This window comes from Salmo salar, chromosome ssa01 (assembly GCF_905237065.1).
Source record: "Salmo salar chromosome ssa01, Ssal_v3.1, whole genome shotgun sequence".
NCBI lineage: Eukaryota > Metazoa > Chordata > Actinopteri > Salmoniformes > Salmonidae > Salmo > Salmo salar.
In genome coordinates, this window is record NC_059442.1 from 78,951,813 (window position 1) to 78,978,514 (window position 26,702).

Consider the following 26,702-nt stretch of genomic DNA (forward strand, 5'->3'; position numbering starts at 1 on the left):
AAAACACCTCACAATGTGGAATGTGAAGACACACACACACACACACACACACACATGCATATGCACACACACATTGTAATATTGTATTATTCTAGTATTGTAAATTGTATATTGTTCATTTTTAATAATAGAGTAACAATGTAATAATGTTGTGTATGATTTATTTAATTTATGATGTAGGCTGTTGTGATATATTTTTTGGGGGCCACAGGAAGAGCAGCTAATGTGGATTGTAATAAATACTACATTCTTATTAAGAAATGCTTCAATTGGCTCTAGGTAGATACAAAAGGACACACAGGGAAACACAGCTACAACACCAGCACATGCAGATGTACTTGCATTATGTATTATAACATGTTTATTCACATATATAAACAATATCAGTGATCAAACAAACTTAAAGGTTACAAAATGTTTTATTCATTACAAATCAGAATGATTAACTAATACTATCAATCAGTTCAGAATAACTCAATTCATCCAGTATGTACTTACAGTATATATTGTCTTTCCTCACAGTTTTAGAATATCCAGAAAATGTTGCCTTTCATAAATGTTTATACAATAACAAAAGCGGTTGAATTTATTGCATATTGTCACATTTGTCAATAATGATGAAACAGCCTCAAGTCCTCTTTGTCAATACTAGAGGGAATGACTCTCTACCCCCTTTTGATATGTCACCAACAATTTAAATGTGTGTCTCAAAGGCTTCCATCTTCACCTTGGTAGTGTTGAAAGAGGTCGCATCACCTTGCCAGGTTCCATCTTTTGCAGGGTTAGCATTCGGGTACTCAGATTCAGTAATAATCAGTGGGGAGATTGAGAGGTTTTTTCCTCTTTGGTTGAGTTTTTCACGCTGTTTCTCTCTGTGTTCAAGGCCAGGTTGCCAGAGATTATGTTGCCATTTGTCTCCATCTTTTCCAAAAGTGTGTTTTCAAGCTACAGACAGAAATAAGATGTTACTGTTGAATTTGTCAGATGCTGTACCAATGACAAAATAATTGAGCTGTGAACTCAATTACTGTGAAAAACTACAGAATATATTACAATTGATTAGTAACATTCTTGTTTAAAAAGGTATCAAAAATATACATGCATTTTTTGGGGGACGAAACAATGAATTTAGCATTACTGTCATTAGCCAATAGAAACGCATTGAATAACAGATTCACTACAGATAGTCCCCCCAAAAAATCAAAAATAAGTTTGATCTGAAGTGTCAGTGATGAACGATCAGGACTTTTTCTTTTTTTTTTAACATGTATTTATCCCCCTATTTTAGGCACGAAACTATCTGTATTCATCACCTAGCATATGAATCCCTGAATTCTTTACATTCCATTATTATAAGATTGACATGATACACAGACTGTTGCGGCCAAAAATATTGACACCCTTGCACTTTCCTTAAAAAAATTAATTGAAATTGTTCTCCACATCTTGCTTTTGGATGACCAAATTAAGCAAATCAAAGAAAAGAGCACCCTCACTGCAAGCAAACATGGGGGACGTTCAACAATGCAATGGGGTTGTTTTACTGCCTCTGGTACAGGGCCCCTTGAACATGCGCAAGGCATCATGAAATCAGCAGATTATGAGGTGTTTTGGAAGCCAATGTCCAAAAACTGGAATTCCATTGAAGGTTATGGGTTTTCCAGCTGGACTACGACCCCAAACACACATCAAAAAGCACCCAGAAATGGTTCAAGAAGAAATGCTGGACTGTTCTAGAGCAGCCAGCGAAGAGTCCAGATCTGAATCGCATCCAAGACCTATGGCAAGAGCTAAAATGTTCTGTGTGCTTTACCGTTACTTTACAACAACAAAAAAGTTTACGTAAAGTTGAAGTCGGAAGTTTACATACACCTTAGCCAAATACATTTAACTCAGTTTTTCACAATTCCTGACATTTAATCCTAGTAAAAATTCCCTGTCTTAGGTCAGTTAGGATCACCACTTTATTTTAAGAATGTGAAATGTCAGAAAAATAGCAGAGAAAATGATTTATTTCAGCGTTTATTTCTTTCATCACATTCCCAGTGGGTCAGAGGTTTACATACACTCAATTAGTATTTGGTAGCATTGCCTTTAACTTGTTTAACTTGGGTCAAACGTGTCGGGTAGCCTTCCACCAGCTTCCCACAATAAATTGGTTGAATTTAGGCCCATTCTTCCTGACATAGCTGGTGTAACAAAGTCAGGTTTGTAGGCCTCCTTGCTCGCAAACGCTTTTTCAGTTCTACCCACACATTTTCTATAGGATTGAGGTCAGGGCTTTGTGATGGCGACTCCAATACCTTGACTTTGTTGTCCTTAAGCCATATTGCCACAACTTTGGAAGTGTGCTTGGGGTCATTGTCCATTTGGAGAGTCATTTGCGACCAACCTATAACTTCCTGACTGATGTCTTGAGATGTTGTTTCAATATATCCACATAATTTTCCTGCCTCATGATGCCATCTATTTTGTGAAGTGCACCAGTCCCTCCTGCAGCAAAGCACCCCCACAAAGCAACCCCCAAGCACCCTCTTTGTCCCCATGTGCAGTTGCAAACCGTAGTCTGGCATTTTTATGGCAGTTTTGGAGCAGTGGCTTCTACCTTGCTGAGCTGCCTTTCAGGTTATGTTGATATAGGACTCATTTTACTGTGAATATAGATACTTTTGTGCCTGTTTCCTCCAGCATCTTCACAAGGTTCTTTGCTGTTGTTCTGGGATTGATTTGTACTTATCGCACCAAAGTAAGTTAATCTCTAGGTGACAGAACACGTCTCCTTCCTGATGGTATGACGGCTGCGTGGTCCCATGGTGTTTATACTTGCATACTACTGTTTGTACAGATGAACGTGGTACCTTCAGGCATTTGAAAATTGCTCCCAAGGATGAACCAGACAATTGTTTTTCTGAGGTCTTGGTTGATTTCATTAGATTTTTCGATGATGTCAAGCAAAGAGGTACTGAGTTTGAAGGTAGGCCTTGAAATACATCCACAGGTACACCTCCAAATGACTCAAATGATGTCAATTAGCCTATCAGAAGCTTCTAAAGCCATGACATAATTTTCTGGAATTCCAAGCTGTTTAAAAGGCACAGTCAACTTAGTGTATGTAAACTTCTGACCCACTGGAATTGTGATACAGTGAATTATAAGTGAAATAATCTGTCTGTAAACAATTGTTGGAAAAATGACTTGTCATGCACAGAGTAGATGTCCTAACCGACTTGCCAAAGCTATAGTTTGTTAACAAGAAATTTGTGGAGTGGTTGAAAAACAAGTTTTAATGACTCCAACCTAAGTGTATGTAAACCTCCGACTTCAACTGTAACTGCTGCTCACCCTACTTTCATGTTTCTCACTTTACTAACTGTGAATTACTGTCTAATTCTTCACATTTTACCAGTAAAAAAAATCAATGCTGCATCTGCACGCCAACCATTTGATCGCATTCAGTTTCATAGGAATATGCACTTAGATCTTCTGAAATGATGTACTGTGTTTATTCCTGAGCAAATTCGTAGCCAAACATTCTGCGTGTGTTGGCGACAGGCTAACATTTTAACCGTTGGCTATGAGCCAGAGTTTGGTCTATTCAAGTGATCAGTCTGTCGCACATAGATTACAGTGTGTGTGGCTGGTTAATTTGATTGTTTTTTATTATATTTACAACAGAGAAAGGTTGTTTATTGTTACAACAGTTTGTTGAAGTTTGTACACCAGACAAAGACATAGGATCATGTGCAGGGTGAGTGAGAACAGAAACAAGGGGCAAGTGGCAGCGGAGGGAGCAGCAGCTACAAACATTGTTTTAATGTAAAGTAGAGAATCCCCCACATGCGCCGAAGGTTCGGTTGTTTAGCTATGGGAAGAAATGTCCAGAGAATTCGGCCAAGCAGCCAGTTTGTAAAAGTAAACAAAACCTCTAACGCATCTGAGGGAAGACGCACTCCCAACTCATAATGCTATATCGAAACAGCAAATGACAACTACAGGAAGTAAACATCAAATGACAACAGGAAGTAATGTCAATGCAAGGTCAGCGGGGACTCGTCTGGAGAGCCTTCGTATGAAATTAATAATTGTCTGTTAAGTGTCGTAAAGTCTGTCTCTGTGAAATAGCCTAGTAATTCAGGTGCTAGAAAAGTAAGCCAAACATCCTTGCCACTGAGCGTACAGCTGTATACAGGAGCAATTACTGGACAAAGCACTGACATTAGCAATGTTGTTAGCTATGAATTAGTATAATGATTTGAACATATTCAGTAGTGCATTCTAAATAGGATATTAGGCCATAATAATACAACCATTAGCCGTCAGACTCCCTCCTGAGTCACTCCAATCAACGACGCATTCTGAAATCCAAGCATAGTATTGCAACTGAACACTGCACTATGATTGCTGAATGGGTTGTCTAATGCAGCGACACAGCACAGTCTGAATAGACGTTATATGTTACCTTATTGGACATCAGCACCTCATTCTCATGGATTGTCACAATGGGGTGAGTAGACCTTCGGTTTTGGCATCCAGAGTAAAACCAGGGACAGAGAACAGAACAACAAGATAAAGAACAATAATGAATAGTGGGTTCTTTCAAAGTGAATCCCCCCTTCTTTTAAATAGTGCCTGTGCGTTAGTGTTTACCTCAGTGTTTAAACTTTAACATCAGGAGTTTGAGTAATATTTAAGTTTAAAAAGACAGGTGTGATTTTTTAAACTGTATATGGGAATATTTGTGCATGTATCCCTTAATCATTGTACATATAAAGTACTGACGTAGTTGATATCTTTGCCATGATTTCTGTCTTTCAAATCAGTATATTCTGTGATTTTACTGAAAAGAGAGTAGGAGAATAGAGGGGAATATTAGTGAACCAGCAGTGTATTGTATAGTACTGTACACAGCAAATGGGCCAGTTTAACCTAGTGTTGGTTTTCAGTGTAACATTTCTAGTGTTGATTCAGGAGTTAAATTAACTTAACACTTTGTGGTGTAAAATAACCCCGGTGTTGCTGTTAATACCCAAAGTTGAGTGTGATTGTGTAATTTTTGCTTTGTGTAGAGTAAAACACTCAAAACCACACCAATCATTATCATATTTCCCAGCATGCTGATTTTCAGAATTGTTTGTTCAATATCTGATTGTTCAATCAATGTACATTGATTGGTTGATTAATGTTATGCTATACAAAGATAAATAACATACATTTTAGTAGTTGGTCTAATAGCAACTGTTATTGAGATGATTGCTCCAGTTTGGATGATTTAGGTAGCCTCATCTCTCAATCATCCCTACCCTGGCAGTCATTCTGAATGCAGGTCGTGGGTGATTAAATGTTCCAATTGTTGGATATCCTCACTCTCGTTTGATTCCAATAGTGTCGTGTAGAGTAGGCCAGAAGGCTAAACTGAAAAACATAACCTCTATCAAATAAAAAGTACTTCTGTGCAAGGGTGTTTATATACATAGTGAATCCTGAAGAAAAACAACAGTACTGCCATCAAAAGTATACATTATGGGACCGCTAAAAACAACGCTGCCCCATCAACGGCTCAATCTAAAAGAGTCCCCACTTTGAACTGAGAGAGAGGCTCCTTTTGTAGGGGAAGCCATTCCCATCAGAACATATCAAACACTAATTAATTAAGTAATTACCATCATCAAAGCCTACATTTTCCACTCAGCTAAACATCATGAATGATGTACATTGCACCTTTGCAATCCGTTTCTCATGATACATTATAACACATTTACAAAATCCCACCCCTACTGACATTGTGTCTTCAAATATGCCCATTCACATGAACGAGCCATTCGGGACAGGCACTACAAAGCCAGCTTGATTGCTGTAGCTCTGGTCCTCATACCAGCATACCCGGAAACTACAGAAACAGAGAGAGAGGAATAGAACCAAACAAACAGCGCGCTCATCCATAACATTGATAAGTACAATAAACGTTGCTTAACTTAAACGCTTGTCTGTATATCCTAACAAACTGTTTCTGACGGGAGGTAAGAATAAAGTGTGTAAGATAGCGAAGTTAACTTGTGTGTCTACCCACATTGCTAACGTAATTGACAACGGAGCAGGCTCTCTCTCTGTGTGCCTGTGTGTCAGTCAAACGCGGCCAGTGTCGGACTTCTCAAATAGGAATTACGTTTCACTTTGCAAGCCAGTATAATCAGGCCTGCAAGTCACACCACCGTGTTAAGGTCTAACTAGGCCCTCAAGGAAAGGCCTTGTGATATACAAGTATGTAATGAATTGTCATAAAGCATAATACGGCTGGATGAACTGTTCAGAGGGTTCTAGGAAGAACCTTTAGATGAGTTCTTGGTAGAACCATTTACAGAGGATTCTATGAAGAACCCTATAAAATGTTCTAGGTAGAACCCTCTGCAAAGGGTTCTACCTAGCACAAAAAAGGGTTCCCCTATGGGGACAAACCGAAGAAACCTATATGGTTCTACTCAGCACCTTTTTGTCTAAGAGCGTACATGATCCATGAGTATGTTGGAAACACCTGTCTGACCTAGAAATGTGATCCATACCCTTCTTTGCATCTTGAGTCATAACTGTATTCTCACTAATGATTATTTTGCCTTGGGGGGACTAGGACAGTGGACACCATGCAAAATAGAACACCACTACGAATTGGGGAATTCCTAATAGCACAAATACCCTTCAAGAGATGTTCGCCGTATCAAAACATTGGCCTCCAGTTGACTATTCTGTTTACCTGTGCCTCTACTTTGTGTATAATTACCTTAAGAAGAGTTAATGTACCTGCAGCTCGACTGTAATGATTTAATGCTCGCTAGTGTAATGAATAAGTGGTTATTTTGCTGCATGACGTATGATCAGATGAATAAAACTAGATTTATTCAATAGATTAAAAGGAAAGTATGCCGCAAATAACAGTTAAGCTGTTGTGAGGGAGCGAATGAAGACCCATGGTTTTAAGGATCTCCGTGTGACTGATTTGTTTTATAATAAAGGCCCAAATGATTACCAGACCCAGTGGACAAAATTTGGAAACCAATACTTTAATTGATTTCAAACATGAAAAATGTACACAGAGTATACAAAACACTAAGAACAGGTGAATCCAGGTGAAAGCTATGATCCCTTATTGTCACTTGTTAAATCCACTTCAATCAATGTCGCTGAAGTGGAGGCAACAGGTTAAAGAACCATTTTTAAACCTTAAGAATATTGAGACATGGATTGTGTATGTGTACCATTCAGAGGGTGAAGGGGCAAGACAAAAGATTTAAGTGCCTTTGAATGGGGTATGGTAGTAGGTGCCAGGCACACTGGTTTGTGTCAAGAACTGCAATGCTGCTGTTTTTTTCACACTCCACAGTTTACTGTTTGTATCAAGAACGGTCCACTACCCAAAGGATATTCAGCCAACTTGACACGACTGGGAAGCATTGGAGTCAACATGGGCCAGCATCCCTGTGGAACGCTTTTGACAGTGGGGAACTCAGGGGTAGCTCAATATTAGTAAGGTGTTCCTAATGTTTGGTATACCCAGTATATACAGTGCATCCCGGACGAGACCCCAAATTTACTAAACCACCTACCTAGCCTATTGATATTGCTACTCATGCTAAGTCTAGGGTTCCTAAATGGTCTGTAACCAAGGTGTACATTTAAGTGAGAAGTCTGAGTATGCAGACCTTGTTGTATGCATGGGGGGAAAAAGTTGTCAAAACCATAAGTGAATACCTTGGAATGTCAAATACCATGAAATGTCAAATCAGAGATTTTTGTGGCAAAACCTACTCAATGTCTAAGTGTATGTACAAATACTTTAAACTTCATACTGTTTCATGTTCAGTGTTATACTTCATTCTCCGAAATGATCCTCTGTTTAGACTTTGTTTGTTGGCATTTCTTGATGACTTTTACAGCCTTGCTTTGTGTCCGAGCCGCTTCGATTGAAAATTGTCAGTCATTGACATTTCAAAACCATCCCTGATGTTTTTCAAAAGTGTGTCTTCACCTAGACATTATATACTTGTAAGTGCTCAGTGATATTGCCCTCATATTTGTGATATATGTATTTGCCAAAATGACTTAGATGTAAACATATTTAGTTCCGTGGAGGAAAGGCCTAGTTTTCTTTGTATTGTTCACTCATAGTCATCCGGAGGCATACCGCCAAGCCCAAACATATTTCCCATGCACGTGGTTGAAGAAAAGCCCTGAGGTGAGTGTGAAATTGCTTTTGTCTAGCTACTGCACCCACTTGCGTTCCTGTTTTGGCGCTGCCCCAGTTTCAAAAGGTAGTTTCGTCTGAAAGCTGCCTACATTGATTACATTAGGTGCGGTTTTCCCAATGACTGGCAGATAGTGTTTGGTCCCATCTCCATCCATTCACTCCTGTGATAAATCTCCTTCCTTATGGGTCCAGCTGAGCTGGAGTGCTATACATAATCAGACAGTAAACAGAAAGTTTCCTGACTTTGCTGTCAGTAAGTCCATGATTGGAAGAGATTTAATAAAGGTTGTGAATAAAGGACTTAAATCCACCAGAATAACTTGGGTTGGCATTATAGAAATTGATATTACCTTTTCACATTTGTTTTTAATACGAGCTTAATACATTTGTCAGTGGGAGATTTGGTAATTTGACTTTGTATTGGAGAATCACCATATAATTATTTTTTGTCACATTAACATATCGTCTAACATCGTCTCGAATGATCTCTTCCCTCTTTCACAAAACCAGGTTATAGAACAGAAGGGAAATCATTTCAGGTTGACAAGGTGAAGATTGAGATGACAGCAGTGCCTTTCAGTTACAGCAAATGTAGTCAATCTGCCTTCTTGTTTTTGGAAAACCTACTGACAGATCTACAAACTGTTTTCTTTTTTATTCAAAACCTAATGAATATAGTCAACGTTCTTTTGAGTTTAACTAATTGTAGTTCCATTTCGGTAATGAAACAGCCATAAATAAGTAGCAAAGCCTGAGTGTCCTCATGGATATTTCTAATAAACTTTGTTCTGCCAACTCAGCAGGCCAGTTTCTTGTCTTGCATGACCTAATTAAGAAAACCATCTAAAGTAACCTTTACATGTAAAAAGAGACTGTTAAGAAGAAGTAATACACTTCTAACAGTGAGGTCTAAGTGCTGGTTAATAAACCATACCCGGGCAATATAATCCCACAAGATAAACAGTCGTTTTCAACATGTTTCTTCCGTGGTAACCTTAATAAACCAAGTTAAACTATGCCTACCTTGTTCTTGTTATTGACAGTCAGCTCATTCAGATATTGCTTGAAGGGGTTTGGATGAAATGCTTCATTATCTTCCTCTGGTAATCTTGGGATAATATTAGCAGGTCGAATTACCCCAGGCTTGGTCTGTAATATACACTTAATAAATGAATCAGAAAGCATATGTGCATTCATTAGCATTACAGAGTTTAAACAGATTTGACATATTTGCAATAGAATACCTTATATGGATCTGGTAGTTCTCTCTCAATAGTTGCAGATGGTTGTAGGTTGTATGTTGCCTGTAATTATTTTTAAGTACCTTTCCTTCAGAAAGTATTCACACCCCTTGATTTATTCCACATTTTGTTGTGTAACAGCCTGAATTCAAAATGGATTAACTCAATTTTTTTCTCATCCATCTACACACAATATCCCATAATGACAAAGTAAATGTATGTTTTTAGATATGTTTGCACATTTTATTAAAAATGAAATACAGAAATATATAATTTACATAAGTATTCACACCCCTGAGTCAATACTTAGTAGAAGCACCTTTGACAGTGATTACAGCTGAGTCTTTCTGGGTAAGTCTCTAAGAGCTGGATTGAAATTGAATCTATTTTAAATTCAAGCTGTAGCACAACAAAATGTGGGACAAGTCAAGAGGTGCGAATACTTTCTGAATGCACAGGGTATGTCTAAAACTATCCTAGAGCAATCTTTGTCAGGATATTTTGCATATGAGAAATGAGAACATCACAACAAAGAACACCTCATTACAGTATCAGAAGGAGTGAATAATACATTGTTTAGTTATTCAATTACAGACACAGTAATTAGTCATCAGCAAAGTTATGGTGCTTTCCAATGTGGCCACCAGATTTATCTTTTTGAAGCGCCTGGAACGTTTTTCTTCTTCTTCCAGATGCACAATAGCAAGCATTCTCATTTATTTTGGGATATGTGTAGTTTATTACTAAGGGAACAAAACAAAAATGTATACTCACATATTTAGTTTCATGTCCCAATGACCTTGGCAATGATGTGTACTGCTACAAGTGGGAGAAAGCAAGTAAAGAAACCCAAGTAATGATAATTTTATGAGAAGACTATTCCTGGTAAAGTCAGTTCATCTAATTACTGTGCTGTTTATTTGTGGTAATTGTGATGTTGCATGTGCAAGTAGACTATCCTGACCCTTTAATATCTGGACTATCTTTGTATTTTTAATCCACTGTGTGTGACATCCTTTGTAGCCATATTGACCAGTTAGAGGACCATCTCATTTCCAGTTGTATATGTCCACTCGCGCATGCCATGCGTGAGGTCACGCTTGCACACATGCAAACCCACACCCCCATGGATCGAATCCCCGAGCTGACAGGGTAAAAATCTGTCGTTCTTCCCCTGAGCAAGGCAATTAACCCACTGCTCCCCGGGCACCGAAGACGTGGATGTCGGTTAAGGCAGCCCCCTGCACCTCTGATTCAGAGGTTAAATGAGGAAGACACATTTCAGTTGAATACATTCAGTTGGACAACTGACTAGGTATCCCCCTTTCCACCCCACAGACACACTTCCACATACAAAGAAAGTTGGAGTAATGGATACAGATTTAAAGGGAGATTATGTTACTGTACCTGTATGCAATGTAATGATTTATTTGCTTTTGTAGATAAATGAAAAAATATCACAGTAAATATACAATTTCAATTAGCATTACAGAGTTTAAACAGATTTGACAAATTTGCAATAGAATACATACCTTTTTATGGATCTGGAGGTTCTCTCTCAACAGTGGCAGATGGTTGTAGGTTGTAAGTTGCCTGTAAAAAATGTTTTATATCAGCACAAAATGTACTTAAGTTTTTTCATATCATCCAAGTGTCAACTTGCTGCACAGAGAACCAATCTTCCTTTAGCTAGAGTCTTCCTGTGGCTTTGATGACAAAGGCCTCTAAGACTTCTGTAAAGTGCTGAAGACATTTCAAGGGACAGACAAAATCTTGAAAATAATGATTTGTCTCTTGATGTAAGATTCATAAAGTTCAATGCATGTAAATGTAACTTTATGAAACATTCATGACTGTTTTTTTTTCCTTCTGAATCCTGATAGATACTGTCTTATCATGCAGTCCCATTCCCCAGACAAAGCTGTGATGTTGTTTGCATGCTGAGATACTTCAATAAGTTGTTGTAATAATCAACTTTTTCCAGACATAGTCTATTACCTATAACATATTACATTCATCATAGCTTATTAAAGGTCCAGCTTCAGACAGGGAGAGGCATTGACGGGGCCGGCCCGCTCATTAGGCAGGATTATGCGGCCGCCTATGGCGTCAGATTGAGGGCATTTTCAACGATAAACCGATCAAGATGCACCTCCAACAATACTTAAAACCTCACATAATTCTGCCCAAAAACAATGACAATTTCTCTCAACCAGTGTCACATGGGCTTTTTAGGTAAGCTCTGATGCCACCCTGTAATAAGCAGTGTCCACTTTGTCAGAAGCAGGGGTGCAAAATATTTTGCCTCTCCATTCCCAACACGCCTCTCTGGGGTTCTGTTGAAGAGATGCAGTGCTCCACCAACAAATCTTCAAAAATTAATAATGTAGCAGATATCCTATATGGTAGAAAGAGTATGTGGGCTTTTTTGTAGCCTACAGGCTGGAGATAAAATGTATGATAATGTAATGAGACGGACACTTTTTACATGTACGTTTCCCAGATCAAATCGAAATTGCGTACAATCAACAACAAAAAATTTGCTGACATGTTAGCGAACACCATATCCTAAACACAGGGTGGGTCAAAGTAAAATGGACAATATGGAATGGACAATCAAGCTACTCACAGCTGCTGTCCAGGAGTTCCATCCTGAGGGCTAAGTTGTCATGATCAGTGGTTTCAAGTTTGTATCCATACATTTTCAATGAGCTTATCATAGTGAAAAAGAAAATACTTCTGCATGTCAGGATGTGTAAACACATTGATTATCATTGCAAATAGGCTCAGGATAACTCCTGATAAAGTTGGGTAGTAGATACTCAGAGCTTTAATAGCCAAATTGATTAGTCACAGGAATCATTACTAATAAAGCCAATACAACTGCCTGTTTTACAAACAGTAGGCCTACCACATGGATGGGCATTGATTAAATTCCATTGCGGGACAACACTGTAGGCTACACCCCAGTAAGCACGGACCGACGCTGACGTCTTCTTTCGGTCCTGTCCAGACCAGATGCCTTTTTTTTGTGAGGTCGGGACCGGCTTGAACCAGTCATAGATGTCTATGTTTGGTTCAGATTTGGTCTGGTCTGGACCAGCCTTGATTTGGCCCAAACATAGAATTCTATATTTGGTTCAGATTTGGTGCAGTCAGGACCAGTCTTGATTTCAATGTCGCCAGACTAGATTTTTGGTCCATTACGGACCAAATCTGAACCAATCATAAAAGTCTATATTTGGTTCAGATTTGGTCTGGATCGGCCTTGATTTGGTAAAAAAATAGACTTCTATAAATGACATCTTTTTAAACTTTAATTCAGAACCAAAAATGAACCTATTTCAACGTCCGGAAAATGCATATTTTCATTCAGAACCAAAAATAAACCTGATTTCAATGTCCGGAAAACACTTTTTTTCACCTTTCATCCAGAACCTAACTTCAACGTCTGGAAAATACATATTTTAGATGTCTTTTCAATGTAATTTTGCTTACTGGGAGTAGATTGTGGGGGTATAGGAGGGGGGACTTTTTTGGTCTCGCCTAGGGCAGCAGAACAGCCCGGCCCTGGAACATCCCCACCGTGAGGGTATCATAAAAGCCAAAATCCTCCACAGGTCTCCACCCAGAAAGCTTGACTAAATCCCCTTCTCAAAAATACCTCCTACCCTAAGTGCATGTGTTTTGCAACAAAATATAGTTGTTGTTCACGTTTCTTTCAACTGGTTTTCATATACATACAGGTTATCTCAAACTCATGAGGACAATCTTTGTCTGGATATTTCTATTCATTTATTTTCTACAAACGCATATGAGAAATGAAAAAATCACAACAAAGAAACACATTACAGTATCAGAAGGAGTGAATAATACATTGTTAAGTCATTCAATTACAGACACAGTAAATAGTCATCAGCAAAGATATGGTGTATTCCCATGTGGCCACCTGATTTATACATTTTTTCTTTAGGGAGCAAGTTTGGATTTCCAGATGCACAATAACAAGTATTGTCATTTATTTTGGGATATGTGTAGTTTATTACTAAGGGAACAAAAAAAAGATGTATAGTCACATATTTCGTTTTACGTCCCAATGACTTTGGCCATGAACCCAAATAGTGATAACTTTATGAGAAGTATATTCCTGGTAAAGTAAGTTAATCTAATTACTGTGCTGTTTATTTGTGGTAATTGTGGTGGTAATTGTGTAAGTAGACTGTCACGATCCCTGCATGTCACCTTTTAATATCTGGACTATCTTGGTCTTTTCAATCCACCTTTTGTGGCATCCTTTGTAGCCATATGGAAGGGGACATTACCAGCATAATTATCGACCAGTTAGAGGACCATCTCATTTCGCTTTATCTGTATCTGACTACTCACACAGGCCACGCATGCGTGCGCACACACACTTGAATAATGGATGCAGCCTTAAAGGGATATTATGTTACTGTACCTGTATCCAATGAAATTCAATTATTTGAGCTTTGAGATCATTCACAGAGATTTACAGACATGTACAGTGATGAATGTTTTCCACTGCGCTTTAGATAGCAAAAATACATGTGTTCTCATATTGGCAATCACATTTTTTGCTTTCCAATAACTTATCCATGATAAATTGAACAAAGCCTGAGATAAGAGATGAAATACATGCCTACGAGACATTTACATGTAAGAGGGATAAAGAAATAATTTTGGATAACACATCCACTGAACAGTAAATGTGCAGTTGTGCCATCAGGGTGCAGGCTCTCCTAAAACCAAGAGAGCCACTAACAGTTTTGTGCCCGCATTAGCACTGTGTTTAAATGAAATGTATTTGTGTGACTTATATTTATTTTGTATATATACCTTGTAAGCATTTGTATCTGTGAATGTTGCTGTTTATATGTTTACTACACACCGTGTGTTTATCTTTATCTAATCCCACTTACCACAACTGAAGTTCTTTCTGGAAAAATAAACTTCTATTCTACTTATTGCTGTGAATTCTTCTTACATACCTTTGGTGCACCTTTTCCTTTGATTCCCTGGGATATGCGAGGGCAGGGGATGTTTTGCGCTGAAAGATGGCAAAATAAATCATAAAAGAGAACACTTCATTTGATCTCTGCCGTTTTGGTTCAAGTGAGTGCAAATCAGTACAAAACTCACCATTGGAATGGGGTCCTCTAACACTTCGTCTATGACAGCGTACAGATCTTCTGACTGCTGTCGCAAATGTGCAGGGGAACACACCTGTGGAGAGAACCAGCAGTTAAATCTGCGTTCTTGCAGCATATAGGCAAGGCTATATATAGTAACTTTGCACTAAAACTATGAACTTTATCATCAGTTACTATAGATAGTCCTGCAAGATATGCTTTGGAGGACCACTTAAAATAGAAATGAGAACTTTAGAACTGACAATTGTTTTCCAATAATCATCTGAGGGACTGCTCGGCAACATCCATTCAGAACACTTCAGAGAAAGCAATGGACTTTTTTAAGTACAGATGCTCAGTTTCCTCAAAGGGAAATGCATTTAAATGTGAATCAATAAAATGTGTACATTTTTTCTGGTATTTTTATGTGGTAGTTCAAAGTATACAATACTTTAAGGTTCATAGAATATATTTACAAAATTATTTATGCTACAAGTACACAATGTCTTAGGAATCAGATTCCTCCATGTGTGTCCTCTTTCATACACCTGTCCAATGGGCCCTGTGAATCTCCTTTATCCACTTGATCATCTGAGGGACTGCTCGGCAACATCCATTCAGAACACTTCAGAGAAAGCAATGGACTTTTTAAGTACAGATGCTCAGTTTCCTCAAAGGGAAATGCATTTAAATGTGAATCAATAAAATGTGTACATTTTTTCTGGTATTTTTATGTGGTAGTTCAAAGTATACAATACTTTAAGGTTCATAGAATATATTTACAAAATTATTTATGCTACAAGTACACAATGTCTTAGGAATCAGATTCCTCCATGTGTGTCCTCTTTCATACACCTGTCCAATGGGCCCTGTGAATCTCCTTTATCCACTTGATCATCTGAGGGACTGCTCGGCAACATCCATTCAGAACACTTCAGAGAAAGCAATGGACTTTTTTAAGTACAGATGCTCAGTTTCCTCAAAGGGAAATGCATTTAAATGTGAATCAATAAAATGTGTACATTTTTTCTGGTATTTTTATGTGGTAGTTCAAAGTATACAATACTTTAAGGTTCATAGAATATATTTACAAAATTATTTATGCTACAAGTACACAATGTCTTAGGAATCAGATTCCTCCATGTGTGTCCTCTTTCATACACCTGTCCAATGGGCCCTGTGAATCTCCTTTATCCACTTGATCATCAATTGCCTGTGAAAGCAATATAGATTGAGATGGAAACATCGACTGACACAACAAACAGTACATAATGCAGAGATTAGCCTTTGTTCCCTATTGATTTGGGAAATGTTCTGGTTTAATGCAGGTGAGAGAATGAAAGCTCATTCACATACCATATTAAACTAAATCTGAGTAGTTCTATTCCTTTGTCAAGTGGGCCTCAAGTGGTTCTGTATGGCTCAGTTTGTAGAGCATGGCGCTTGCACTGCCAGGGTTGTGGGTTTGAGTCCCCGAGCCACCCATACATAAAATGTATGCACATGTGACTAAGTCACATTAGATAAAAGTGTCTGCTACATGGCATATACAGTGAGCTAGAAAAGTATTGGGACAGTGAATCATTTGAAATGACACAATGACAATGAGGTTAAAGTACAGACTGTCAGATTTAATTTTAGTGTATTTACTGTACAACGGTATTGGATAAACTGTTTTGTAATTACTGCACTTTTTATACATAGTCCCCACATTTTAGGGGACCAAAACTATTGGGACAAATTCACTTATGTGTATTAAATTAATCAAAAGTTAAGTATTTGGTCCCATATTTTTATTTGTATTTTTATTTCACCTTACTTAACCAGGTAGGCCAGTTGAGAACAAGTTCTCATTTACAACTGTGACCTGGCCAAGATAAAGCAAAGCAGTGTGACCAAAACAACAACACAGAGTTACACATGGGATAAACAAACGTACAGTCAATAACGCAATAGAAAAATCCATGTACAGTGTGTGCAAATGTAGAAGATTAGGGAGGCAAGGCAATAAATAGGCCATAGAGGTGAAATAATTACAATTTAGCATTAACACTGGAGTGATAGATGTGCAGATGAGGATGTGCAAGTAGAGATACTGGTGTGAAAAAGAGCAAAAGATAAATAATATGAGGATGAGGTAGTTGGGTGTGCTATTTACAGATTGGCTGTGTACAGGTACAGTGATCAGTAAACTGCTCTGACAGCTGATGCTTAAAGTTAGTGAGGGAGATATAAGACTCCAGCTTCAGTGATTTTTGCAATTTGTTCCAGTCATTGGCAGCAGAGAACTGGAAGGAAAGGCGGCCAAAGGAAGTGTTGGCTTTGGGGATGACCAGTGAAATATACCTGCTGGAGCGCTTGCTACGGGTGGGTGTTGCTATGGTGACCAGTGAGCTGAGATAAGACGAGGCTTTACCTAGCAAAGACTTATAGATGACCTGTAGCCAGTGGGTCTGGGGACAAATATGTTGCGAGGGCCAGCCAACGAGAGCATACAGGTTGCAGTGGTGGGTAGTATATGGGGCTTCGGTGACAAAATGGATGGCACTGTGATAGACTACATACAGTTTGCTGAGTAGTGTTGGAGACTATTTTGTCAATGGATCGGTAGGATAGTCAGTTTTACGAGGGTATGTTTGGCAGCATGAGTGAAGGAGGCTTTGTTGCGAAATAGGAAGCCGATTCTAGATTTAACTTAGGATTGGAAATGCTTAATGTGAGTCTGGAAGGAGAGTTTACAGTCTAACCAGAAACCTAGGTATTTGTAGTTGTCCACATGTTCTAATTCAGAATCATCCAGAGTAGTGGGCGGGTGCGGGCAGCAATCGGTTTAAGAGCATGCATTTAGTTTTACTAGCATTTAAAAACAGTTGGAGGCCACAGAAGGTGTGTTGTATGGCATTGTAGCTCATTTGGAGGTTTGTTAACACAGTGTCCAAAGAAGGGCCAAATGTATACAGAATGGTGTCGCCTGCATAGAGGTGCATCAGAGAATCATCAGCAGCAGCGAGAGCGACATTATTGATATATAGAGAGAAAAGAGTCAGCCTGAGAATTGAACCCTGTGGCACCCCCATAGACTACCAGAGGTCCGGACAACAGGCCCTCCGATTTGACACACTGAACTCTGTCTGAGAAGTAGTTGGTGAACCAGGTGAGGCAGTCATTTGAGAAACAAAGGCTATTGAGTCTGCCGATAAGATTGTGATGATTGACAGAGTCGAAAGCCTTGGCCAGGTCGAGGAATACAGCTGTACAGTACTGTCTTTTATCGATGGTGGTTATGATATCGTTTAGGACCTTGAGCGTGGCTGAGGTGCACCCATGACCAGCTCGGAAACCAGATTGCATAGTGGAGAAGGTACGGTGGGATTCGAAATGGTCGGTGATCTGTTTGTTAACTTGGCTTTCGAAGATTTTAGAAAGGCAGGGCAGGATGGATATAGGTCTATAACAGTTTGGGTCTAGAGTGCCACCCCCTTTGAAGAGGGGGATGACCACGGCAGCTTTCCAATCTTTGGGAATCTCAGACGATATGAAAGAGAGGTTGAACAGGCTAGTAATAGGGGTTGCAACAATTTCGGCAGAGACTTTTAGAAAGAGAGGGTGCAGATTGTCTAGCCCAGCTGATTTGTAGGGATCCAGATTTTGCAGCTCTTTCAGAACATCAACTATCTGGATTTGGGTGAAGGAGAAGCAGGGGGGCTTTGGCGGGTTGCTGTGGAGGGTGCCGGGCAGTTGACCGGGGTAGGGGTAGCCAGGTGGAAAGCATGGCCAGCCGTAGAGAAATGCTTATTGAAATTCTCAATTATAGTGGATTTATCGGTGGTAACAGTGTTTCCTAACCTCAGAGCAGTGGGCAGCTGGAAGGAGGTGCTCTTATTCTCCATGGACTTTACAGTGTCCCAAAACGTTTTTGAGTTAGTACTACAGGATGCACATTTCTGTTTGAAAAGCTAGCCTTAGCTTTTCTAACTGCCTATGTATATTTGTTCCTAACTTCCCTGAAAGGTTGCATATCACGGGGGCTATTCGATGCTAATGCAGAACACCACAAGATGTTTTTGTGCTGGTCAAGGGCAGACAGGTCTGGAGTGAACCAAGGACTATATCTATTCCTAGTTCTACATTTTTTGAGTCTGGCATGCTTATTTAAGATGGTGAGGAAGGCACTTTTAAAGAATAGCCAGGCATCATCTACTGACGGGATGAGGTCAATGTCATTCCAGGATACCCCGGCCAGGTCGATTAGAAAGGCCTGCTCGCAGAAGTGTTTTAGGGAGCGTTTGACAGTTATGAGGGGTGGTCGTTTGGTCGCAGACCCATTACGGATGCAGGCTGTGATCGCTGAGATCTTGATTGAAAACATCAGAGGTGTATTTGGAGGGCAAGTTAGTTAGGATGACATCTATGGAGGTGCCCGTGTTTATGGATTTGGGGTTGTACAATTTGTGTGAGATTGAGGGCATCTAGCTTAGATTGTAGAATGGCCGGGGTGTTAAGCATGTCCCAGTTTAGGTCACCTAGTAGAACAAGCTCAGAAGATATATGGGGGCAATCAATTCACATATGGTATCGAGGGCACAGCTGGGGGCAGAGGGAGGTCTATAGCAAGCGGCAACAGTGAGAGACTTGTTTCTGGAAAGGTGAATTTTTAAAAGTAGAAGCTCGAATTGTTTTGGTACAGACTTGGATAGCCTGCAGAGTTCTGTATTACTATCTTTGCAGTAGATTGCAACACCGCCCCCTTTGGCAGTTCTATCTTGGCGGAAAATGTTATAGTTAGCGACGGAGATTTCAGGGTTTTTGGTGGTTTTCCTAAGCCAGGATTCAGACACGGCTAAGACATCCGGGTTGGCAGAGTGTGCTAAAGCAGTGAGTAAAACAAACTTAGGGAGTAGGCTTCTAATGTTAACATGCATGAAACCAAGGCTTTTACGGTTACAGAAGTCAACAAATGAGAGCACCTGGGGAGTGGGAGTGGAGCTAGGCACTGCAGGACCTGGATTAACCTCCACATCAACAGAGGAGAAGTAGGATAAGGGTACGGCTAAAGGCTATACGAACTGGCCGTCTAGCACGTTCGGAACAGAGAGTAAAAGGAGCAGGTTTCTGGGCACGATAGCATAGATTCAAGGCATAGTGTACAGACAAAGGTAAGGTAGGATGTGAGTTCATTGGAGGTAAACCTAGGCATTGAGTAATGATGAGAGCGATATAGTCTCTAGAGACATTTAAACCAGGTGATGTCATCGCATATGTAGGAGGTGGAACAACATGGTTGGTTAAGGCATATTGAGCAGGGCTAGAGGCTCTACAGTGAAATAAGACAGTAATCACTAACCAGGACAGTAATGGACGAGGCATATTGATATTAGAGAGAGGCATGCGTAGCCAAGTGAACATATGGGTCCAGTGAGTGGTTGGGCTGACTGGGGACACGGCGATTCAGACAGTTAGCAAGCCGATGCTAACAAGCTAACAGTTAGTAGTGCGGGGCTAAACAAGCTAGCAGTTAGCAGACCGGGGCTGGCAAGCTAGCAGTTAGCAGACCGGGTTAGCAAGCAAGCAGTTGGCAGACCAGGGCAGGCAAGCTAGCAGTTAGCAGACCGGGGCTAGCAAGTTAGCCTTTGGGGGACGTCGCGATGGGGGTAAGTCTGTTTTTGCCTCTTCGTGCGGTGACGTCGATAGACCAGTCGTGGAATTAGTAGGGTTCTAAGTAACTCTAGGTAGCTAGTAGGCCGCGGTTAGCAGAATGGGCCTTCAGCGGACGTCGCGCCTGAGGGGCCTGTTGGAATCCTCGGTCAGATTATGTTGATATTCCAGTCATAGAGGATCGGCGGGGTTCCGTGCCCTGTACCGGCAGTAGAAGGGGTCCAGATATTGTAGCCCAGGAGTGGGCTTCGGTGGTAGCACAGGAGCCCTGGCTGGGCTAGCTTCAGGCTAATTGGTGCTTGCTCTGGGATGGAAAAGCTAGCCAGGAGAAGTCACCCAGGATTGCGGTTAGCTAGTTGCGAAGATCCAGATGAAAATGTTCAGAGTTTGCGGTAGGAATCCAGGGATATGGGGGAAAAAAATTAAAAAATAATAATAGGTCCGTTATGCTCTGGTTTGAGTCACATTGTTCGAACTGGCGAGAGCTTTCCGAGCTAAAGGTTAGCTGATGACCGCTAGCAATGGTTTGCTGACTAATACCTGGTAGGTAGTTAGCTGGCTAGCTTCAGTTGAGGGATTCCAGATCTGAATTAAATAGAAATACTTTAGAAAAAAAACAGATCCACGCCACATTGGGTGAGGCGGGTTGCAGGAGAGTATTTAGAAGTTGAGGTTTAGGAAAATATTTTTAAAAGATATGCGAAGAAAAAGATGTAAAAATATATATACAAGGGACACGACAGGACAAAGACAACTTGAGAGGATCTGCAGAGAAGGATGGCAGAAATTTCAGAAAAACAGGCATGCCAAGTGTAGTGGCGATTCCCTATGAACTGCCACAGAAGGGAGCTATCCATAATGCGTCCACAAAAATCAGCTTTCCAAATGTTACTCTTTTGTGGTGTAGTTCCCATTTATTGCATATATAAATAGCTCCCAAACACATATTCCTATAAAAAAAAGGTGCAGAGAGATGCATTCTATAAGCTGTATCTGTGATACGGTAACAACTGTATGTGCTCTCCTCTCACCTGTGCTAACCCTTCCTGGTCACCTGTACTACCTATATGCACACAAGACCAGTGATCCATAACCCCAACATATAATGCCCTCTAGTGTACAAAACAAGTAAAAATAACCCTTGACAGACAATATATACACAACTCATAAACAGGCCAAAATGGCTCCTACACCAAGCTTGTAGCGTCAAACCCAAGAAAACCCGAGGCTGTATTCGCAGCCAAAGGTGCTTCCGCAATGTAATGAGTAAAGGGTCTGAATACTTATGTAAATGTCATATTTCAGTTATTTAATTTTTTAGACATTTTCAAACATTTCTAAAAACCTGTCATTGCTTCGTCATTATGGGGTATTGTGTGTAGATTGATGAGGGGGGAAAAACAATTTAATCCATTTTAGAATAAGGCTGTAATGTAACAAAATGTGGAAAAAGTGAAGGGGTCTGAATACTTTCCAAATGCACTGTATGTATACAGTACCAGTCATAAGTTTGGACAAACTTACTCATTCCAGGGTATTTCTTTATTTTTACTATTTTCTACATTGTAGAATAATAGTGAAGACATCAAAACTATGACATAACACATTTACATAACACATATGGAATCATGTAGTAACCAAAAAAGAGATTATTCAAAGTAGCCACCTTGATGACAGCTTTGCACACTCTTGGCATTCTCTCAACCAGCTTCATGAGGAATGCTTTTCCAAAAGTCTTGAAGGAGTTCCCACATATGCTGAGCACTTGTTGGCTGCTTTTCCTTCACTCTGCAGTCCAACTCATCCCAAACCATCTCAATTGGCTGGTTGCCTAGTTAAATAACAGTTAAATATTTTTTTTTTAATTGGGTTGAGGTCGGTTGATTGTGGAGGCCAGGTCATCTGATGCAGCACTCCATCACTCTCCTTCAACAGCGTCACCAGCAAAGCACCCCCACACCATCACACCTCCTCCTCAATGCTTCACGGTGGGAACCACATATGCAGATCATCTGTTCACCTACTCTGTGTCTCATCAGACCAAAAGACAGATTTCCACCGGTCTAATGTCCATTGCTCATGTTTCTTGGCCCAAGCAAGTGTCTTCTTCTTATTGGTGTCCTTTAGTGGTTTCTTTGCAGCAATTCGACCATGAAGGCCTGATTCACGCAGTCTCTTCTGAACAGTTGATGTTGAGATGTGTCTATTACTTGAACTCTGTGAAGCATTTATTTGGCCTGTAATCTGAGGTGCAGTTAACTCTTATGAACGTATCTGCAGCAGAAGTAACTTTGGGTCTTCCTTTCCTGTGGCGGTCCTCATGAGAGCCAGTTTTTGCAACTGCTCTTGAAGAAACTTTAAAAGTTCTTGAAATTTTCCAGATTGACTGACCTTCATGTCTTAAAGTAATGATGGACTGTCATTTCTCTTTGTTTATTTGAGCTGTTCTTGCCATTATGGACTTGGTCAATATACCAAATAAAGCTATCTTCTGTGTACCCACCCTACCTTGTCACAACACAACTGATTGGCTCAAATGCATTAAGAAGGAAATAAATTCTACAAATTAACTTTTAACAAGTCACACCTGTTAATTGAAATGCATTCCAAGTACCTCATGAAGCTGGTTGAGAGATTGCCAAGAGTGTGCAAAGCTGTCATCAAGGCAAAGGGTGGCTACTTTGAGGAATTTCAATTTGTTTAACACTTTTTTGGTTACTACATGATTCCATACGTGTTATTTCATAGTTTTGATGTCTTCACTATTATTCTACAATGTAGAAAATAGTAAAAATAAAGAAAAACACTTTAATGAGTAGGTGTGTCCAAACTTTTGACTGGTACTGTAAACAGTAATTTATTGGGTAAAACACTGATGTTTCGGCGTCACTGTGCACTCTTACACAGTGATATCGAAACATCTGTGTTTTACCCACTTTGTAATTATGTTAGCACAGCTGAAAATTGTTGTTCTGATTAATTAAAGAAGCAATAAAAATGGCCTTCTTTAGACTAGTTGATTATCTGGAGCATCAGCATTTGTGGGTTCGATTACAGGCTCAAAATGGCCAGAAACACTGAACTTTCTTTGGAAACTTGTCAGTCTATTCCTGTTCTGAGAAATGAAGGCTATTCTATGCGAGATATTGCCAACAAACTAAAGATCTCGTACAACGCTGTGTACTACTCCCTTCACAGAACAACGCAAACTGTCTCTAATCAGAATAGAAAGAGGAGTGTGTATATATACATATATAGTGTGCAACTCTTTTTATTTTTACAACATGTACTGTACTCATGCACTATCAAATGCCTCATTGATTGAGTAAGAGCTTAACTGATATAATTATAGGAGTCACCTCTCAGGAAAATAGAGGTCTTTGGCCAAGCACACCATTGGTGGGTTTGGCGTCGAAATAAGAATGCATGAGCAGAAAATAACCCCATACCTACTGTAAAATCTGGTGGTGGATCTTTGATTTTATGGGACAATTTTGCTTCCACTGGTCCTGGGGCCCTTTACCAGGATATTTTTGCCAAAAACCTGTTTGTCTCTACCAGGAGGTTGAAACTTGGCCGCAAGTGGATCTTCCAGCAAGACAATAACCCCAAGCACACATCAAAATCCACAAAGGTTGGTTTATTGGCTAGAAAATTTAAATTCTCTGCACATGAAACCCATTGAAAACATGTGGTTTGAATTGAAGAGGGCAATCCATAAGCTCAGACAAAGGATATGAAGGCACTGGAAGGATTGTGCATTGAGGAATGGTCTAAGATCCCTCCCAGGGTGTTCTCCAACTCAAAACATTTTAGAAAAAGGCTCAGTGCCATTATACTCGCAAAGTGAAAGGTATTGAAAACAGGGGGGCCAATCATTTTGACCCCTACCTTTTTGAGAACAGAAATTATTACTTGTTAAACAAAATATATTAGTCTGAGCGATTGTATTAGCATAAAATAATATAATTACCAAACAATGTACCATACAATATAGCTCAGTATTTTAATTATTTATTTTATACAGTCATTTTTGCTAAACTTCATCAAGGGTGTCAATCCTTTTGGACCCCACTCTACACCTCTAAGGACTCTGAATAAATAACTTGTGTTCTGTTTGTTACCACGGTAAAGAAAAGAGACCTTGAGGGTTTGAACTCTTCACATTTGTACCTATGGTAACAGGCCCCTACCACGTTGAGCCATTTCCTCTGCATTTACCTGCCTAAGAAAAGCACATTGTTCACAATCACACCTCATGTAAAACAAGCCTGATGCAATTCTGTCCTTTTCATAGTGCAGTCAATTCCTACACTACAGAGCGGACAGACTTGCTTCATGATTGCCTGAACTAAATTATTTCACCAACTGAGTGCTTGATTAAGTAATTGAAGAGCATTGAAAATTACACACGTGTGAAGGGTTTACTCAAAAAACTGATTCTCATATTAACAGTGACTAATTGACAACTGAGGTTGCTAATTAAACATGGTCATTGCTTAATCAAGTGCATTGAAATTCAACAAAAGCTATAGGCAAAGTTTGAGACCACTATGGAAATGGGTGCAAACATGGCATAGGTCAAACACATTTTCTATTTCTTTCTGATCTGATGAACTTGTGACATTTCACTTGACATTTGAAGTAGCTGTATTGACTTAAACACAATTTCCTCCTCTTCAGTTGGATTGTTAATCATGTTTGACACTGCAGTGGAGGCTCCTGAGGGGAGGACGGCTCATAATAATGTCTGGAACAGAGCGAATGGAATGGCATCAAACCATGTGTTTGATGTATTTGATACCATTCCACTGACTCCGCTCCAGCCGTTACCGCGAGCTCGTCCTCACCAATTAAGGTGCCACCAACCTCCTGTGTTTGACAGGGACAGTATTTGAAATGTTAAACATGCTTGTATTTATGCATTGAAATTGATGAGAGAGCACACAAAAGTGACTGACTGAAGTGGTTGGCAGGTACCTCCTTTGGTTTTCTTTTAAGTAGTCCTGTTCTCTCAGCCTCAGTGACCGTGCTTTTAACTGGCAATGTCTTCAGCACCGGCACAAACGTATAAGACAGAAGCTTGCATGAGACTTCTTCTGAGACCTGTAAATGAGAAAGGAACCAAGTGTTTTTGTTAATTACAGAACAAGTTTTTCTTCTCATCTTATGTCCATGATGATCTTCATATTCAATAACAATTCAAATCAAATGATATGAGTTTAAAGTTAACTTAGATTGCAGTAGCACAGTCGCACACTAGTAATACACCTATCGTGATTAGTTATACCTATTAAGCATTTATTTTTACCGTTTAAAAATATGTTGTAAAGAAGACCTGAGATGTGGTTTACCTTCTGCCTGTTTCAGTTATTCTGGTCAGAGCTGCGTGAAATAAGCCCAAAGCTGCTCAAGAGAATAATGCAGTGTGTTTTTCCAAATTACTTTTGGGATGTAGTCCTCAATATGGAATGCATCAGAACAGAAGCTTCACTCAGACTGTACAAATATGTTGGAGGGAGGAAAGAGCCCTGCCCTGTTCACATTTTAAGAGCTCACAGTTAACATTTGTTGGCTGAATGAGCAAGGAACAGAGAATAAATGCAGACAAGTACATTTTTTTCCTCAATTTAGAAAGAAAAACATGTTCTGTACTATCTATGTCAAAACGAAATAAATGTATATTCATTCTATGGGTCTCCCTTTTATCCATCCAATTAATCTGTTCACTTACACTATAACTTCACAAAAGCTAAATGAGGAAGTGTGTGTAGCCTACAGTATTAATTACAACTGAACAAAGACTATGAGTGCTCAATATTGAGGCATTGCACTTGTACTGGATCATGCTTAAAAAGTCCTGAGGAAATGAACATGAAGTAAATGATTACAGTCCCTTACTGACAGTTAAGAGAGCTGGATCATGCTGGTATAAATAAATGGCACCGCATTCAATGGTCTTTCATTTCATTAGGTAGCACAATGATGGCATGCCACCAACTTGCTTATATTGAGAGTGCCGGCTTTATTAGTCATTTTTCTGAATTGACGCAGCTTTGTATTTTACTATGCTACATATAAGTGCTGACAAAATACTGTAAGCTTTTGCAAATTCGCAGTTGACTGCATGAGATACATGCAAAGTATGTGGACACCCCTTCAAATCAGTGGATTCGTCTATTTCAGCAACACCCATTGTTGACAGGTGTATAAAATCGAACACACCGCCATGCAATCTCCATAGACAAACATTGGTAGTAGAATGGCCCATACTGAAGAGCTCAGTGACTTTCAACATGGCACCGTCATAAGATGTCATCTTTCCAACAAGTCAGTTCGTCAAAGCTAGAGCTGCCCTGGTCAACTGTAAGTGCTGTTATTGTAGTGGAAAAGTGGAAATGTCTAGGAGCAACAACGGCT

At 39.7% G+C, this 26,702-nt stretch overlaps 1 protein-coding gene across 9 annotated transcripts; it reads right to left on the minus strand.

The window, feature by feature from the left end:
* Positions 1-335: 335 nt before the first annotated feature.
* Positions 336-25,775, minus strand: LOC106612647 (uncharacterized). 9 transcript variants are annotated; one of them, XR_006770824.1, is made up of 8 exons: positions 25,637-25,775; positions 25,263-25,388; positions 14,638-14,721; positions 14,487-14,545; positions 11,010-11,070; positions 9,260-10,276; positions 4,460-4,514; positions 336-945 (listed from the first exon to the last, which is right to left on the minus strand). XR_006770824.1 is itself a non-coding variant. In XM_014214020.2 (5 exons), the coding sequence occupies exons 1-5, from the start codon at positions 21,371-21,373 to the stop codon at positions 10,706-10,708; spliced, it is 285 nt and encodes a 94-aa protein (XP_014069495.1). In that variant the 5' UTR covers positions 21,374-21,387; the 3' UTR covers positions 10,297-10,705. The 9 variants fall into 9 exon arrangements, 1 of the variants encoding a protein (XP_014069495.1); XR_006770822.1 differs by lacking the exons at positions 25,263-25,388; positions 25,637-25,775 and adding an exon at positions 21,314-21,393 and having other exon boundaries at positions 9,260-9,540; positions 10,252-10,276; XR_001330335.2 differs by lacking the exons at positions 25,263-25,388; positions 25,637-25,775 and having other exon boundaries at positions 9,260-9,385; positions 9,481-9,540; positions 10,252-10,276; positions 14,638-15,207.
* Positions 25,776-26,702: the final 927 nt, after the last annotated feature.